The 18,981-nt window shown below is 45.7% G+C and overlaps 1 protein-coding gene across 1 annotated transcript in view; it reads left to right on the plus strand.

Moving 5' to 3' along the window:
- The window catches only part of TMEM26 (transmembrane protein 26), a 527,742-nt gene that overhangs the window by 407,406 nt on the left and 101,355 nt on the right, over window positions 1–18,981 (plus strand). Inside the window, exon 3 of the mRNA XM_085608791.1 lies at window positions 15,250–15,375. Within this exon, the coding sequence (XP_085464917.1) occupies window positions 15,250–15,375 (126 nt within the window). The remainder of the gene's footprint in view (window positions 1–15,249; window positions 15,376–18,981) is intronic.

The following is an 18,981-nucleotide window of genomic DNA, read 5'->3' on the forward strand; positions in this document are numbered from 1 at the left end:
CTCTCCAGGGTATTCACATGAGCAGCAAACCCATCCATTCTACTCACCAAACATCTGAAAGAATAACCCTGATCTCTTATTTTACTTTGCTAACCTCCTGATAAAACACTAGTTGGACTACAGTGAGAGTCTCCCTATAAGCCTCCCAAGCTATTTATTTTGACCATTAAAAAAGTTCTTAATTTATGACAAGTATCTTGTCGAACCCCACATATTCTCTCCTCTATACCCCTTTTTCTAGCACAAACCTGACCTACTGTCTATACTCAGAAGGATACTGCACAAATTCCTCACTCTTACTTTCAATTAGTCCATGGTCTATCCACCCCAAGTGCAAGACATCTGTTACTCAGTCGACAATGGCCACTCGACGCCGAAACACAAAGGTGCCTCCTCACTGCCCCACTTCTATATTCAGGTGTTGTGCTTCTAACTTTCAAAGAAAAACCCTTGACTGTATGCCATCTATCTTGCTGTCCTTAAAAGGATCCCTTGAGAGTCAAGTGCCTTTATGGGAGGCTCTGCAAAAAATACTGAGCTAACAATGCCAGGCAGCACTATCTCTGGCAGGAAAGCATATCACATCCATACACACATAGGCTGTGATGAACTAATGTCAAATGATTCTTATGCTTTGCATTGTCCAACCTCAGTCTCATCAATGAATCACCGCATTCATAATATACTAGTAGTGGTGTAGGAACTTGTGGACTTTTACTCCATGGAATGCCACAGTGTTAAATGAAAACTCTGCATGATTACCATGAGTTCCACAAGAGTGCGGAATTAGGCACTCTGCGCTTCTTGCGCTGATTATTAGCGCTGGGAACTTGTTCCACGTAGAAAAATCAGGGTGAATGGCACCACATAGCGTGCCAGAGGGAACCAATTCTTGAGATGATTTTGCTGCCACTCAAGTAGATTTTTTCAATCAAGTGGCAGCTTTCTTTTTTTTTTTTTATTTCAAGTCATTTTTATTGAAGTAACAATGACAATACAGTAACTCTTCCGTACAAAAGGTTCAAAGTAGTCCATGTCCAATAATTACAAATACAAAAATGGAAAATAAGTAGCAAAGACAAATGATATAAAGAAAATCACCCTGGCTCGCATCATCAATATACAGGTACATCCATATATATACTGCTCAATGTGTGGGCGCGGCGCCCCTGGGCTCAAGAGGTTAATCACGACCTAACTCGCAGCCAACCCCAATCAGAGGGACCCAACCACCTTATACATCTCAGGGTGGCTCATAATGAAAGGAGGATGCATCCAATGATTTCCAAAGCCTACCATTAGTAGGGCTCGAGGCAGAAGCTTGCAGAGCCGGATTACTAGACCCCCTCAAGAAAGATAACCATTCCTGCCAGATTTTAAAACTCACCTCATTCGCATTTTTCCATTTGCAAAGAATCACTTTACATGCCATTGTTAACATTAAGTCTAACAGCTGACGATCGTGGACTGTTGTAATTTGCGGATCCAGCGCCCCCAAAATAACGTAAACAAATTCCTGTACAGGCTTTATCTTGAACACGTGACAAATGCAGTCAAATATCTTCCCCCAGTAATCCCCCAGCGAAGGACAGGAAAATAGCATGTGTGCAAGATCACCAGAACCTGATTGGCAGTTCCAACACATAGGAGACTCTCTTAATTTACATCTGAAAAGCTTGTCAGGCGTCCAAAATGTCCTGTTGAGGAGCATATATTTCGTCTGAAATAGGATGGGTGAGACTTTGTGTGTAAGGGCCAACATATGGATCACCTCCCAATCAAAAGGTATGCCTGTTAGGTTTGGTTCAGCCTCCCATATGACTTCCACCCTTTTGTGTTTTTTCATGGGTAGAGGTAATAACATGTTATACACCCTCGATACGAAGTGGCCAGCGTATATAAGACGAGGGATATGAAGTAGCAACCATGGGGTATAAGGAGAGAAATTACTCGCTGTCAGCATCGTTTTAATTCTTAGGAAGGCGCCCTCTTGCTCCCGTCTGTGCTGCCTGTGAGGTGTGGGGCACAGTGGCATGGCTCCCTTCCTGGGGCCTGGAGAGTTCTTCAGGGCCCATGCTGTCGTCTGACGAGGTGTCTAAGGCTCGTAGCCTGGCTGCTGAACGCCTCCTCATTCCCACACCTGCAAGCGGAGATGTGGCCGGTGATTCGAACATGAGTGGCGATGCTGGCTCTGGGTGAGGTGATGCTGGCTCTGGGTGAGGTGATGCTGGCTCTGGGTGAGGTGATGCTGGCTCTGGCTGCGGCGAGGCTGCCTGTGTTGGTGGTGCGGCTGCCAGTGGGCCTGCTCCCTGGTCTGAACTTGTGCTGGCTAGAGGTGATATTTGTGGCCGGTGTGCCGTCTCTCCTGCAGCATGCCCTGTCCTGCATGATGTCACATCTGTGGACAGAAATACAACATTGGCTCAGTGTCCCCGAAGGGCTGCATTGAAAGCGTCACAATACATAATTTCACATTCCAAAATGTCCTCTGTCTCCTTGTGCCTCGAGTGCGTGACATGCCTTGTTGCCCTGTAACATTTACGTCATGGTTGGTGTTTCCCTGACTACATCTCCCGGAATGCATTGCCTGTCTGCACTGACACGTGTGGACTGCAGTGTGATTCTCGTTTCACATTGGGGGATGTGGGATAGGGATAGGGGGTGCTACATTGCTGTGCTTTCGTCTTACCTTGTTGTGTGGCGGCTCTGGCAGAGCTGTCGGCGTCCCCAAGACCCACGACGCTCTCTTGCTCGATTGTGGCCCCCACCAGCTCCTCCAGTTCGGTGAGGGCAGGTGCCCTGTTGGTTCCACCTCCAGTCTGGCTGGCCTCCTTCTGGATGTCGCCCATCTTCCTCTTGGTTACAATCCTCAGGTCATACCAGAGCTTCTTTAGGACCTCTATGTCCCTGCGGGTCACTCCCACGGCATTCACATGGGCCTGGATGGCCAGCCATATGTTGCGCTTTTCAGCCTCAGGCACTTGCAGGGATTGCCTTCCAAACAGCTTCTGGTGCTGCTTCACCACCTCCTCCACCAGCACCTGGAGTTCCTTGGGGCTAAATTTCAGCTTCCTCCTCCTTTCCCCTCCGTCTCTCTGTGTTCTCTGGCTGGACACGATGTTCGTTTTCCCGCTCGCACAGGCACCGGCTCCCTGCCTCTCTTCTGCACTCCAAGCCTCTCCAGGGTCGGCTAATTATGTACACCTGCCTGGGTGTGGCCACTTCCTGGTTGGGTGGGCTGTGGTTGCACAGGATTAGCTGTTTTGTAAAGTCATGTGATTTTACTTAACGGTTCCGTACATACCGATTCGGTATTTTCCGATTCGGTATATACCACCTCGGTATTTTCCGATTCGGTAAATACCACCTCGGTATTTACCGATTCGGTGAATTCCGATTCGTGATTACCGAATGTTACCAAATCGGTAACTGTTACCGAATTTTTACCTACATATAACTTACCGATTCTAATTTACCGATTCGGTACGGCTCGGTATTTAAGAAACGGTAAAATTTATTTACCTACATGAGGCCCCAAATCTTTATCGAAATCTAGCCCAAGGTATTTAAAACACAGAGGCTGCCATGTGAGCCCGGAATCCCCGATAATCCCTTTATCCCCAACACTGTTCAGAAGTTTGACCTCCGTTTTGTCTTTATTGAGTTTATACCCAGAGACTCTGGAAAAGTCCTCAATATCAGTCATGAGCGCCGGAATTTCCTCATCCGCTCTTTCTGACACAATAAGCACATCATCCGCGTAGGCCGTTAATTTAACAGTGCAGTCACCAAACGGTATACCAGCTATCTTGGGATCATTCCTTATATGATACTAGAACGGTTCAATTGCCAACAGGAACAGCGAAGGGGACAGCCCTGTCGCGTGCCTTGCTGTAAACAAAAGGGGGAGGAAAAAGATCCACCAGCCCTAACTCTTGCCGAGGGGCAGCAATAAAGGGACATTACCAGTCTAGTGAATGACTCCCCTAAGTTGAATTTATGGAGGACAGCGCGGAGGAAGGACCAATCAACCTTATCGAATGCTTTTTCAGCATCTAGTGTTATTGCTGCAGTTGGCGTGTCTAGGAGTTTCGCTTTTTCTAATACGTGCGCCAAAATCCTTGTATTGTCACTGGACAACCGGTTTTTAAGGAAGCCTGCTTGGGATGGGTGGATCAACTGTGGGAGAACCCCCTGGAGGCGAGCGGAGAGTATCATAGCCAAGAGCTTGCAGTCTATATTAATCAGTGAAATTGGCCTATAATTTTTCGGCAGCGAGGGGTCTTTCCCATCCTTAGGAAGTACAGCTATTATGGCTTCTGCCAAAGTACCTCTAACCTCACCTGATTTATTAATACCTTGAAATAACTGTAGGAGGAGTTCGACCAAAAGGGAGGGGAAGGTTTTATAAAATTTAGCCGTGAACCCGTCAGGGCCTGGAGCTTTCCCTATTTTTAGACGTTTAATTGCAGTCTCTATCTCTGAAGTGCTAATTGGGCCATTAAGAGTGACCCGGTCCTCAACCGAAAGCTGTGGGAGATCACATTCATCTAAGTATTCCTTAATCCTGGATTCCTCCACCGCCTCATTCTTTGCATAGAGATCCTCGTAGAATACTCTGAACACCTCTGTTATTCTGTCTGGGTCTGAATGCGAGTGCCCCAATGCATCTTTAATGACACTAATAGAATTCTTCTGGACCTTGAACTTCAAGTATGAGGCTAGGGACTTTCCTGCCTTATTAGACTCACAAAGTGTCGAGCTGTACCCTGGGTTTTCTCCTCGGGATGACGCTGATGCTATAGAGGGGTCCCCCTCCCATCCGTCCCCTGCCCGGATTCGTATAAAGACCCTCGGGCGCAGGAGACAGGTGGGCGAGGGAAGGACGGGACGGAGACAGCCGGAAGGTTTATCTGTAACGAGACAAGGGAGAGAGGGGTTAGCGGCAAAGTAATCTTTCCCTCTCTGTAAGGGGAGTCTCTCTGAATGTACGTTGATATACCTGTCTCTTGTGTTGTCCCGGGAAGGGTTGATCAGGGGTCTTGTTATTGATTGGAGGGTCAGATCCAGTTAACTGCACTGGTCCAAGCCTCCAGAGGTCGGCGGGGGGTTCGTGCCTGGAATCGTTCACGGTAATGTAGAATGTTGCAGGAGCCTTAGGATGCGCTACGACTTTCAGCCCAGGTATCCTTGGGGCTGAGGAGCGCTAGTGCGTTGGTTCCTTTAGGCAGGCGGAGAGTTGAGGAAATCCCTGGTATCTGTGACAGCGCTGCTACTTCCAGCCCGGGTATCCGTGGGGCCGAGGAGCGCTATGATTGTTGGCACGCCCAGGGCGAAAACAAGGTTGCGGTATCACCTACAGTGTCACCGGCGCAGCATCTCATTCCCAGGTATCCTTGGGGCTGAGGAGCGCCTTGACCGTAGGTTCTGGAGAGAAGGGCGAGCACACAGGTGGTCGATCCGGGGGCCTCACGGGGTCACCGGGAGGTGGGGGAGACACTCACCTCTCTCTCAGTATCTCGTGTCGTCGGTAGATAGCAGGTTTTCGGGAATCAGAGCAGCGAGCGCAACCTGCACTCTGGCGGTGTCCTTTGCTTCAGCCGGAGCGAACGCCGCCGGTTGACGGGCCGTTGAAAGTGTTCAAAACGAGCGGGAATCATTGGCACCGCCCCCTTGTGTTGCGCTGGTTTTATGGGCGGCCGTGCTTGTGATCAGGGGGCGTGTCTGGTCGCGGTGCCTCTTGGGGGTTGTAGTTTATGCTGTATCCCTACCTCCGGCGGGAGCATGACACAAAGCTTAAACCGCCTGCCCTTATCAAGCCAGACTCCCGCTCTCTCGCTAACTATTTTATTATATTCATATTTTTTGTTTGCCAACGCAGCAAGAGACAAGGCATCCCTATCCTTTAAATGTCTAATCTCTAGTTTCCTAATATCCATCTCCAAGGCCTCCAACTTCGCAATAAAATTTTTATTCATCGCTGATCTAATGTTGATACACACTCCCCTTATAGTACTTTTCAAAGCTTCCCACCTAGTTAGATCGGACGTGTCCCCCTGTTTATTGATCTGAAGGTAGGAAGAGATCGTCTCTTGGATTGTTGACCGGTGCTTATCACTATTTAGGATTTCATCATTCAAACGCCAAGATGTCTGACGAGAGGATGGCTTGACATTAGCAATTGATAAGGAGATGCACGAGTGATCAGACAATACACGAGGTTCAATGGTTGTAGATTCTATTCTAGGGACGCCATTCTGGGTTATTAGGAGAAAGTCAATCCGGGAATACGAGTCATGCGGGTAAGATTAAAAAGTATAGTCCCTCTCAGTGGGATTTTGGAGTCTCCAAGTATCCACCAAGTTAAAGCGTTTACACAGACTGAGAAAAGCTTTATGTGCTTTTGTTGACTTAAAGGGGCAATGTGAGTCTCTATCTAAAGTTGCATCCATTGGAAGATTGAAATCCCCAGCTAATATATGCACCGCGTTATCCGGAATAGTTTCAATGTGTTTATTCAGTTTGTCCCAAAAAAACAAGTCGCTAGTGTTGGGGGCATATACGTTAGTAACATAAAACTCTGTATTATCCTTACTCATTTTGGCCGTGACCCACCTACCATCTACACTCGCTTCAGAGAACAAGATCTCCACCTTAGATTTCCTTGCAACAAGTATCAGAACACCATTCTTTTTGTTCACTGCCTCAGCCCCCACAACCTCATTATAAAATTTATTCCTCAGGTGGAAAAACTGCTTCGCCTCAAGCTTCGTTTCCTGAAGTAAAACAATATCACCCCTCAGTCTTTTTACATAATCTAAAATCTTCTGTCTCTTGACAGGCTGGTTCAAACCCTTAACGTTAAACGATAATATCTTCAATCTGTCCATATTACATACTCCCATCGGAGAGCTAATTGAGCTATTTAGCATCAGAAGGTTGCATCAACATTTCGATACTTATATATTCCACAATGTAAGCACAGTTAAAGCCGCAGTAGAGCCCGACACCACCCCCACCCATGAGCACCAAAAAGATGAAGATCATGCAAGCCAGAGAAAACAAAAAACAAAGAACACATACCCCTACCCATAAAACCCCCAGCCCCCCTCCCTCCCCACCCCAACTGTACGATGTAGGCATGGTGACTGGAAAGAGATTACGTCGGAATCCCCCCGTGCATGACCATTACCGAATGATGAAAAACATGGAACAGAGGAACTAACCCAATCGAACTGAAGCCTGTTTCCACCCCCTGTAACAACAACCATCCTGCCCAAGTAGTACAACCTTCAGGGACCTCTTCAGCCGGCCTAGAGCCAGCAACTGAGCAACAACCCGCCCCCAACATTCTTACAGACCCACATGAGCAAGCTTGTGATACATGACCATTAGCAATCGTAGCCAGGTAAACTGGCACCCATCTAGCCTAGAGGCATTAATCTAAAACATAGTATGTGTCTAGGTACCAGGAACAACTGCATACAGCCAACAGAACTGTCCTTGGGAAATGTCTTGAAACAGAGATCGTGCTGTTGGTAACCTTCCACCTTAAGTAGAAGGAGCTCATACAGAGTTAGGATTGGCAAAAAATAGCAGGGAACGATCACTTATAACCTGAGGCCGAGGCCTGCTCAACTGCCCCCATTGAGGAACTGGTTTCCATGTCCAAGTCTTCCGGCCCATCGAGCATGCATTTCAGTTTCATAGGATCCAAGAAAAAATGCGGAGAGCCATGGACCATCACACGATATTTTGCAGGGCCTGCAAACCCATATTGGAAGCCCCTTTTCTTTAGCAGCGGTTGAAGAGCCAGGAACGCCTTCCTAACTTCCACCGTCTCTTTACTGTAGTCCTGTGAGATGTATATTTTGACCGATTTCCATAAAATATGGTTGTTTTTCCGCATGAAGTCAAGAATCTGCTCTACATGTTGATACCGCAGAGGCTTACACACAATTGCTCTAGGACCTTTTTGGTTTTTACTTATCCTGCCTGGCACTCTATGAGCCCTATCAAACTCCAGAGGATGGTGAAAGGACAGGTTAGTAGCCTGAGTAAACCAAGACTCCAGGAAGGCCACACAGCTCGCATGCTGATCTTCCGATCCTTCCGGAATGCCAAAAATGCGGAGGTTTCCCCGTCTATTTCTGTCTTCCAACTCCGCCAGTTTCCGCATAGTTTGATCCGTGGTGATGCATAAGCGCTTGACGGCTGCACACGATTTTACTTCTAGATCTTCGAGTCTGCTAATCCTCGACTCTGCTTCCAACAATCTTGCATTAGTCTCGCGATTATCTTGCCTAATAGCCGCTACCTCATCTTTGGTCGCTTTAGCCAACTCCCTTACTTCATCCAGTTTATTAAGTATCAGATCCATTGGGTCCGGAATGCTTTTCCCTCCCTTGTTGGGTGAACTTGGATTCGATTGATCAGATTTGAGCCTCTTCATGCTTTTCACAGAATCCTTACTATCAGCCATGTTAGCCAGTCGAGCAGATTCCGTGGCCGGTCACAACTGTCTTATGCGCTTCAACCTTCACTTGGAGAGTGCCTTATTAACACCGCCACCTCTGATGACTTGTAGTAGCCAATTCGGGTAAACTCACATTAATCCAGTACACTACCACACGTGAGAACATGAACGTATCACCTGGCACCTCCCTGACCGTTACTACGCGATCGGTGGATCGCCGAACGGTAGCACTTGTTCTTCATCTAAGGGCAGAGACGTGTGACCACATCACGGAAATCGGCATAAAAGAACAAGGCCAGGCCGCGCCGTCACCAGGAGAACCGCGTATCAAGGCAAAGAGTTTGCAGGTGAAATCTCAGGTTAACAGGGTAGCCGGTGAAGTCTCAGGGTAGCAGGGTAGCAGTATGGGAGACTGACCCCTCACAGCGTAGTGTCTGAATCACTCGCAGCTCCACAACCCCATACACAAGTCGCCGAATTAGACAAGCAGGCCTCACTGCAGGTGGTGTTTCTGGCTCGGCCGCGCTAGCTTAGATCTACCTCGGAAGGAGTAGTCTGTCACAGTCACGCCCACACGCCGCCATTTCCACCATTTCACGTGTAGCGTAGCACCAACCGTACCGTGAAGGATAAGACACGGTTTTGAATCAGACATCCAGCCCTACCAGGACACGATCCAGAAGGCAGTCATACTCCCACGATGCCGAGTCCTCAATCGACTCCGTACACCCCACAGGCGCCGTAGTAGCAGCACAAAGGTTCTACATTTATGCAGCGGGTGCCGCTATCTTGCCTGCGCGATAGGCGCCAACGACTCCTCTCCGCACCAAGCATCTCATCCGCCCCATCTGAAACGCGCTCCTGTCCACATACCAGCTGGTCTCTGCCTCGAACCACACATAGGACCGATCCACTCCGGTCACCATCCGACCGCCGACACACCAGCAGTCACGCGGTCCCGTTTCCTGCCGTAGCCCTCGCAGTCATCAGGCGGGTTTCTCAAACGACGGTAGAGCCGTTTCCCAGCAGCGAAAAACCTCCAAACTTCTCCTCGGAAGCCCCCTCACATTCCGGTCACTGATTTCCACTTTCTGTAGCGTTATAGGAGCGGTGAGACCTGTTCCTCCGCCCTTATACGTTACACGCACGGGCAGAGAGAATCACCGAGCCGCCATCTCTCTCGGCGTCCAAACCACGCCCCCGAATTGGCAGCTTTCTGACCACGAATGGTCGCACCCTCCTGCATTGGGGAAATTTCACAGGTTGCCCTCCTAGTGAAACAAATTCAAGCTAGGTGATGCCAAATCACGCTTGTGCTCGGCAACTTACAATTGGCAAGCCATACACCAGAAACATGTGGCTGTTGGCAGTTTTGTCAGGAACTTGTTCAAACCTCCGCGAATTCCCCCAGCGGAGCAGAATTTATCTCCCACCTCTATAAACTAACCCCTTAAATCCTTACATGTGGCTCCTTAAGCAAGGCCAGACTGGCCGTACCTGGCATCAGGCATTTCCCGGGAGGCTGGAATGGTGGGGGGACACTTTTGTTAATGGGGCGGGTTTTGTAGCAGTGTAGCAGTTTTAAAAGCACTACAGAGTTCTTTATATATCCAACAGTTTTCAGGCTACAGTAAAAGTTCCAAGATACATTTGGTGATTAATGTACCTGCTGGAGCAAGATTGGAGCTTTGTCTAGTGGTAGTTTTGACTTACCTAAGGTTGGGCAGAGGGTTAATGTGCCTGGTGCTAAGAATGTGTTCTATGCAGATCACAGGTCAGTATTTTATATACATAGTTCAGTGAGTTACTGCTTTTGTCACAGAGTTCATTTTGTTACTGTGCTGTTCATAAGTTACAATCATAATCTAAGTTAGAAAGTCATGTTTTTTTTGTCCCAGTTTTTCAATATACTAATTTTACTAAAAAGGGTTTGTTTGGACATTAGTAAACTCAACTGTTAGACCCAGCAATTAACGGCTGGCTGCGATGAATCGGAGCCAGTCAGAATCCTACAACCTAGAAAGGATGAGAATGATACACAGGTCCAATAACCTGTGTTCACCCTTGGGTAGCTTGGCACAAATCAGTCAGGCTTTTCCTCAGGGTAAATGTGTAAAGTAGTGGCACAACACCACCCTTGCAACATACTGTGCACGCTACAAAAAGACTCCACACCCTATGTATAAAACACTGGTCTTTGTATTACACATATACATTGAAATCAACATGATATATACATTGAAATAAAAATGATCTGTACATTGAACATATACTTTCCATATTTCCATTAGCAGCAGAACGGCATAACCCTATATGCCCTATTCAGAGGTAATCAACAAACATGACATTCCCAATGCTGCATACCCAACATTTGCAATGGTCAAGAAGTCGCAGGTCTTTGACTAGACCTCGTGACCCAGCACCTCAGTCACTCAACTACACCAGCCAACGATACACGTTGCCCCTGCTGGCGCCACATTGACTAGACTGGTGAAACCAACTAAAACAGAAAGAAACAGTTACTTGGTTTTGTGCATCCGGATTAAACCTCCAGGCGCCATGCAGCACTCACCCGAGAGTGGGATCCCTATCCCCATAGACAAAATGTTAAGACTCAGGAAGATGGTGCACTTCCAAGTCCAGAGAAGTGATTCCCCTCAGGTGGAGGTGTGAGCTCCCATAGCTCTCGACAGCCAGATGTAAGTGCTGACAAGGCACAACAAAACCCCTCGGGCCCCGTCATGATGTTCTCCACAACAAAGTACTTTGTTGAGTGGGTTCAGGGAGAGGGAGCCAGCGACCTCAGATGGAGGCTGCGCTGTCAGGCACTGCCCTTGTCCCATCCGATGATCACTTCCACCCATTTCTGCTGCACCCTGCGCGGTCCTTACAATCTTTTGGAAACAGGGAGATCCTTTGTGTCTTTGTGATCTGGTAGACAGAAGGCCAGCCAACCGGCCATTAGAGAGTACTTAGGGACCCGGGTCACGACAGTTGGCACAAGCTGAAGACCAGCAGCGTTCAGGCAAAATCCACCACGTGATAGTCCCAAAATCCACCAAGTGATAGACCCCTTCCTGGAGCATAACAAGCTCCAGGCCCCCAAAGTCTATGGAAAATCCAGTTGCAGTCCTTCGAGCCATAATGATTCCGCATGTCGATGTCCCAGTGTCGAACCAGCGTAGTATGGTTTCAAATCCAGAGGCGCCTCAAACTTCTGAGCCCAGAGCCTTAGTTATTATACCAACAATGGCGTTTGCATATGCAATCAGTTCAGAAGGCCTCCTTCGAAATGCACAGGCCCTCTCTAAATTCTGTTCTGTCTGCCATCCTATTTAAAGAGGTTAGATTTTTAAGGGGCCCAAGACTCTGCCCCTTGGTATGCAGGTGCCAAGTACACCTCCATGTAACCGTCCGAGAGAGTCCCCTAAGAGTCAGAGGTCTGCAGCTTCCCTTGGGCCCCTAGTTTATTGCCTTCTGTTAGAAATGGGGGTCTCTAGTTGGCAGAGGTAGGTACCTTTTTCCAAATAGGGACCCTTGCTTCTAGTCAAAGTAAGGGGAATACACTTCTAAAATTACCCCTGCTCACCCCCTTAGTAGCTTGGCACGAGCAGACAGGCTTAGCTCAGAGGCAGTGTGTAAAGCATTTGTGAACACATATAGTAATACAGTAAAAACACTACAAATGGACACCACACCAGTTTAGAAAAATAAGTAATCTTTATCTAAACCAAAACAAAAGAACAATAATCCACAATACAGTTATCAAGATATCCTTAAAACAGGTCATTCACTCAATTAAAGTTTCTAGCAACAAATTTTACAGGCTGCTTCTGTGGGTGACACAATCAGTGCTGCAACCCACTAGCAGCATTTGATTTACAGGCCCTGGGTGCACACAGTGCACAGTACTAGGGTCTGATAAGTAAATCAAATATGCCAATCATGGAATCACTAATCCATAACAACAATTTACAAAGGGAGCACTTGCACTTTGGCACTGAACAAAAGTGGCAAAGTGCCCAAAGCATTTAGAGCAGTAAAATAAAGTCCAACACACAGCAAAAACACAGGAGGCAGAGGCAAAAAATGCATGGGAGACCCACGCCTCTGGTGCCAGGTCTAACACCTTCTATCAGGAAAGTACAGATGTAGCTGTCCTCTCAGCACCCAGATGTAAATGAGAGACAGGCCGACAGGCACACAGAGCCACAACCATCGAAAATGCCCTCTTTCCCAAAGTATCATTTCCACACACGTAATGTCGAATCCACTCGCACTACTGGAGATGATTCACCATTCTGAACTCTTCAATGCCAAACACTAATCTACTAGTTACTAATCTGCCACTTGGGAATCCTGCTCAATAGCATCTCCCTACATTCCCCCATGCTAATCCAATGTGAGAAGCAGGCACAGTCATACTGAATACACTATCCTGTGCCATTCATGACCCTTGCATGTAACGCACACGCCCTACCAATTCCCAACACCGCTCACTGTCACCAGGGGGAACTCAGACATAGCAAGAGACAAATGCTGAACCTTGGCATGTAGCTTTTCAAATGCCAAGCCATGTAACAGTAACATGCGCACACAGGCCTCACCAGGGCACATCTGAGGCACGATCAATGAGCTACCTCTGTGAATGACACAACTAGTGCTGCAGGCCCATGGAGTTGAATTCGAGTTACATGCCCAGGGTATATGTCTTACCCCTAGACAAGGGACTTACAGCTAACTTTAATCAGCCAATCATGTATTCACCAGTCACCGGTATGTATAGGACGAGCACAGCACTTTGGCACTGAATAGCAGTGTCAAATGCGCTAAACATCCTAAGGCTAGCATCTAGATCAGCGCAGAACTGGGAAGGATAAAGGCAAAAAGTAAAGGGAAAGCACCCTAGAAAGGGCCATTTCCAATATCAACCCTAACCACTGTGTTACGTTCTGAATCCCCAGATCAAGCACTCAAAATGCCTACCAGTACGTACGACCTGTTAATTCGGCATATTGTAGTCCCCTTTGCATTATGTAGCATTTTCTTTACATTGATTTGGACATGTGTGATTCATTGTCTCTGTATGTGTATGTGATGTAAAATGCTCTGACATCCTATGAGAGGTGCTATAAAACAAATGAAATCATGTGAGATAAGGGCTATGAAGACAAGAGAGGCACTTTTCGAAGGTGATAGTGAGGGAATCATTAAAGAGCCACAATAAATATTGTCGTATCTTGATGCACTTTAAGGTGATAATTTACTATGCTTTAAAAACTACTACAATTGATAATACAATGAAAAATGTGTTGTAGAATGCTCCATTTTTGCAATTCTTCCCCTAATTTTTTCAAGGGGAAACCCCCCCCAAGCCCGCTTGTAGTGGTCTGGCACGCTCACTGAACTCACTCGCTGTGCACCGTATGGGGACTGGTATGTCAAAATTTGACAGGACTGCTTTGGGTTGCCAGTCCGACCCTGTTCTTAAGCATACAATGTACTTAGAGTCCGGTACAAACTGAACCTAGAATTTAAGTTTTGAGAGTTGGTTCTAATCTGTAAGGATCCATTTACATATCTGTTAGCTTGTGGAATGAAAACTTCATTTGTTCCAATATTGGACTTCTTTTTGGAGAATCAATATGTGAAGCACATAAATGTGCTTTTACAACTAACAACTCTCATGGTGTTTTTTTTGTGTAACTAAAATATCTAATGCTGTATCCAATTTGACATCAGGAAATAAAAATGTCTACTTGGGCCATCATTACATTTGGGGAGGCAGTCCCTATGGTACCGATGGCATTAGCTATTGGCCACATAGAAATTCCAAATTCCACAGGAACACCCTAGGGTTGTGTCTGTCAAACAGGCACTTTAGGGTATGCTAACAAGCCCCTAGTGCTACCAGAGCATCACTTTTTTTACGCTCTGGTGGTGCTGTGTGCTGCCCATATTTACAAGGCCATGCAAAGCCACTTTGTGCGGCTTTACATGGTCTCATAAATATGGCCCTCTTTCATGCAGTAGTCTACGTCACAGTGGCGGGTCATGGATGTTGCTGTGGGTGTTCCCACGCAACACCCATGGCTTTATGCCACTGCCCAGGATTTACAAGTATTCGTAAATCTGAGGCAGCCCCAAAAACCGAACGCCTGTTCAGAGGAGGCGTTAAAGTTGTGAAACGAGAGAAAATACTTTTATTTCTCGTTTTTTGATCTTTCTATGTGAGCTGCGTTCTGCAGCACACTTAGAAGGAGCAAAACGCCATTGATCATAGTTTTTGTGCAGGAAGCTGACCCTTCCTGCACATACACAATCATCCCTGCAATGCACCCTTGCACCATGGTGCAAGGGTGCCTGCGATGGTGCTAGGCTGCTGTTTTAGCGCCGGCGCAGGGCAGAGCACAGGGGTGAGCCATATTCTTGTAAGTTGGGCGCATCCATGCATTTTTTAAATGACACAGCCAAAATTTCTTGTGGGGCACCGCTGCGCCATTTCATTGTAAATATGCCCGTTCATCTCCTTACTGGTAACAAAGTGACCAGCAGAAACACCGTACGAAGACATATATGCAGGAATCGTTGATGAAGCACAGTTTCCCGCATTTTATTCCCTAAGAACGGCCCTCCTATGGAAATCCAGACACTTCTTTCATCAGTAATTCCTGCCCATTTCAAATGTTCCCCATTCGATCTGCTACAGTTCGTTGTGAAGGATATGTGAGGAAATGCCTCTCAGGCTAATTTTTGTTTGACTTCACTTTTAGGCTTGCAACAGTGAAAAAGGTTTAGTAAACGAAACCACTGTGTCTGAGGCGAGGGCTGGAAACTGGACTCAGTTTGATCATGACCTGAACGACCAGACCTTTGGGGAAATAGCAGTAGTGCAGCAGGTAAGATTTATTTTACTGTGTTGGGAAGTTACGTGACATAGGTGCCTCACAATGTAGATAAATGCGAACTAATATATTTGCAGTCGGTAACATGAGAGTGGAAGTGTTGCAAAGATGCATTATGACAAACTTTGTTATCTGAGCCTTGTCAAAATGTGGGTACAGACGCCATCCATGCCAGCAAGCCTGGCAAGAACTTTACTTCCCGTTTAGCCATGCTCTATTTTTTGAAGAGACAAGGGGACAAATAATGCACTGCACAAAATGATAATTTCAAACACATGTAAAATGTAGTGCAGATGCATATTTGCTCCTGTCCTACCCGGCAGGTGTCACCCAACACAGTTTTGTTATACAAGAACGGTGGGAGAGAACGAAAGAATCAGCATCATATCATTATAACTTGATCATATATTTTGTTGTTGTCATTATGGAGTATGAGCTACAGCTTGGATGTTTAGACCTTTTAGATTCTATGGGGCATATTTATGAGCCCCCTGCACCACAGTAGAAACACTTTTTGTTGCTCCACGGTGACGCAAACTACAAAATCATATTTATAAGGTCATGCGAAGACACTTTATGTGGCTTTGAATGGCCTCATAGATATGCAGTAGGGCAAGGCAGGGAAAATTGCTGTGTTGCTTTACTCTGCGCTAAGAAGGCATTCCACTGTGTTGCGGTGAGTGTTCCCACGTAACACCCATGGACTTTGATGCTTCCCCGATTTACAAAATTATACAAACCTGGGGATGGCGAGACTTATTGAGAGGGCTCCAAAAAGTGCTACCAGGCCAGCCTAGAGCTACAGTGCATGTGCGCGGGCGCGTGCGCCGCGCTTTACAGCGATTACTTTCACTTTCGCGGCCGCTTTGATGTTTGATCGCGATCGCAATCACTTTCACTTTCGCGGCCCCACGGCCGCTTTGCATAGCCAATAGGTCTTGCTTTTGAGACCTTATAAGTATTTAGTTATGCACTGTTGCATAGCTAAACACTTATAAGGTCCCAAAGGCGAGACCTATTGGCTATGCCAATGCTTGTTTTTCTTCCCATGTGTGCATAGAAAGAGGAAAATGCCTCCCAGGACTGTTTTTGTGCAGGAAGGCCCCCTTCCTGCACAAAAATAATCCTGCCAACAACACAGGCACCCTTGCACCTTGATGCAAGGGTGCTTGCGTTGGCGCTAGGCCTCCGAAATTGCGCCAGCACACGGGGAAAGTACAAGAATGCTCCCTATTGGATAAATAGGGTGCATTCCTGCCCCTTTACTTTGACGTAGGGCAGCGCACCAAAGTGACCTGCTGCACTGCCCTACATGAAATCCCCATAAATAACGCCCTAAGGGGCTTATGTACAAGCCCCTTGCACAGCCTGTGTGTCACTTTTAATATGGGAAAAGGTGACGCAGCGCAAGGGACTTATGAATCAACCCCTTAGTGTGGCTGTAGCAGCAAAACAGACTACTCACCTGCACAACAGGTTGGAAAATGGCCTTGAGTTCGAATTGGGCTGTTAGGTGTATTTCTCAGCATTTCCAGCAGGCTAGGCCAGGCTCGAGACAAATATCTAGTCTTTTTGTGTGCTTTACCGGTGATAAAGATTTCCCTGCGGTAAAGTATATTAAAAAGTACAAAAAGTTTATTAAATGTTTGGAAAAAATTAGGAACAATATTTTTGTGCCAAATTATTTTTCATATTCATTTTAATGTAGTACAAAATAAAATGTGTTATTTTGAATGAAGAACAAAATTAAAAAACATGTTACAGCACTGCTAACTTTAGTTTAACTTAAATTTATAATTAATTTTATATATATTAAATTAAATTCATATTCCTTTTCTGAAGATAATATCAACCCCCAAAGTAAAATATACAATATATATATTTATTATGTATTAAAAATGAATAAAATTATGTGTAGAGTAATTAAAAGGAATATGAATAAATTATAATTCAAATTAATGTTAGGTTAATTGTTACATCCTATTAGATTAATTTTTAGATCAAAAAAGTTATTAAACTATGTTAAAATAAAATAGGCTTTCATTTTAAATACTTTTTTATGCATCAAATTAAATGTATTTTTAGTTTTAACAATTAAAATGATGCAATTTCATTTAACACTAATTCACAGGGGGGTTTATTTTAATTTCTTACCTCTATTGTTTTGTATAGGAGAGTGTTGCAGTACCAGTGCTTGGCCATGTGTGGTGCTGGGCATACTCCTGTCCTGAGTAGGAGTACATTTACTACTGTTTTGGGTCCTTTTTACCTGTAGTAATTTTAGAATTGCAGATTGTGGGTGGGTGTCTGTATCTTCCTCAACCCCTTCTTAGTCCTCCCTAACCCATACCTATCTTGTAGAAAAGTACGCAATATTTTTCACCCCTCCCCCTTTTCCCTCCAACAGTTGCTATTAAGAAGTAAACTATTAAATGTACATGTGTGAAGATCACTCCATAGGAGAGTTACGGTTGCTGGAGGTGGGGATTTACAGTTGTTGGTTTGTGAACAGCATTTTGTAGTACCTTAAGTAGCACTACTGCAGAACTGGTAAATGGACTACACAATGCAGTTTGTGAATAGACTTCATAAACTCTTCAAATGCATGCTAAACCTAACCCTTCTATCCCTTCCTTTTCTTCCTGCAGGACTGGTTAAAGATCTTTGGAAGCTTTGCTGCTCACAAATCACCATCAGGTGCTAAATTAACCATAGCTTAGATGCTAGATATAAATCTTAGATTAAGCCTGTTGCTAGTAGAGACACTTGAAGGTGTGAATACTCTTGAAGATCTAAAAGATGTTAACAGATCACTCCCCTTTGATTAGGTGGCAGGAGAGGATTTTCTGCCACTGGAATTTTATGAGACATTTACAGATGTTTTGACACTTGGGCTACTTACAGTCATCCTTTAGGTTGATCAGGCTCCTGGAATCATACTAATATTGTTATCTTTCTTAAAAAGGATATGCCAACTGAAGAGAAGGGGTCTTATCGGCATATATCAATAATTAATTTGGATGTTAAAGTATATGCTAAATTATTGGTTACAAGGCTGGCTTCCTGAATTCAAGACGTGGTATGTCCACAACAACATGGTTTTATCACTGGCAGGGACTATATTAATCATATAAATGACGCTATAGTGTTATTTGATGCAGCTAATACTTTGGATATATGCAAAAGAATGATTTGATTAGATGCCTAGAAGGCATTCAATAGGATCTCATGGTCTTTTCTGAGAGAAACCGTGCAGCGGACCTCGGGATAGGTGTGTTGACCGCATGCAGTGCTTATATCGAGTCCGAGTAGCCCGTGTGGTTCTAGACAGACATTGTTTCTCAATCTTTAACAACTCTTAAAGTACACTGCAAGATTATGGTCTTCCTCATAATAAGAAGAGGAAGGAAACCTGGGTCCAGATTTATCAAGGGCTTGTGTGGCTATTGAGTCATAAAAGACGAAGCAAGGCATTATGAGCCATAAAGTTAGAAATTACTATGCCACGCAGAGCCATCTTGCAAGGCTCTGGGTGGCATAGTAAATGTAGAGCAAGGCAAGACAGCACAAGCTGCTGCCTTGCCTTTCTCTGCATGGAGA

Source organism: Triturus cristatus, chromosome 1_2, assembly GCF_964204655.1.
Source record: "Triturus cristatus chromosome 1_2, aTriCri1.1, whole genome shotgun sequence".
Classification (NCBI taxonomy): Eukaryota; Metazoa; Chordata; class Amphibia; order Caudata; family Salamandridae; genus Triturus; species Triturus cristatus.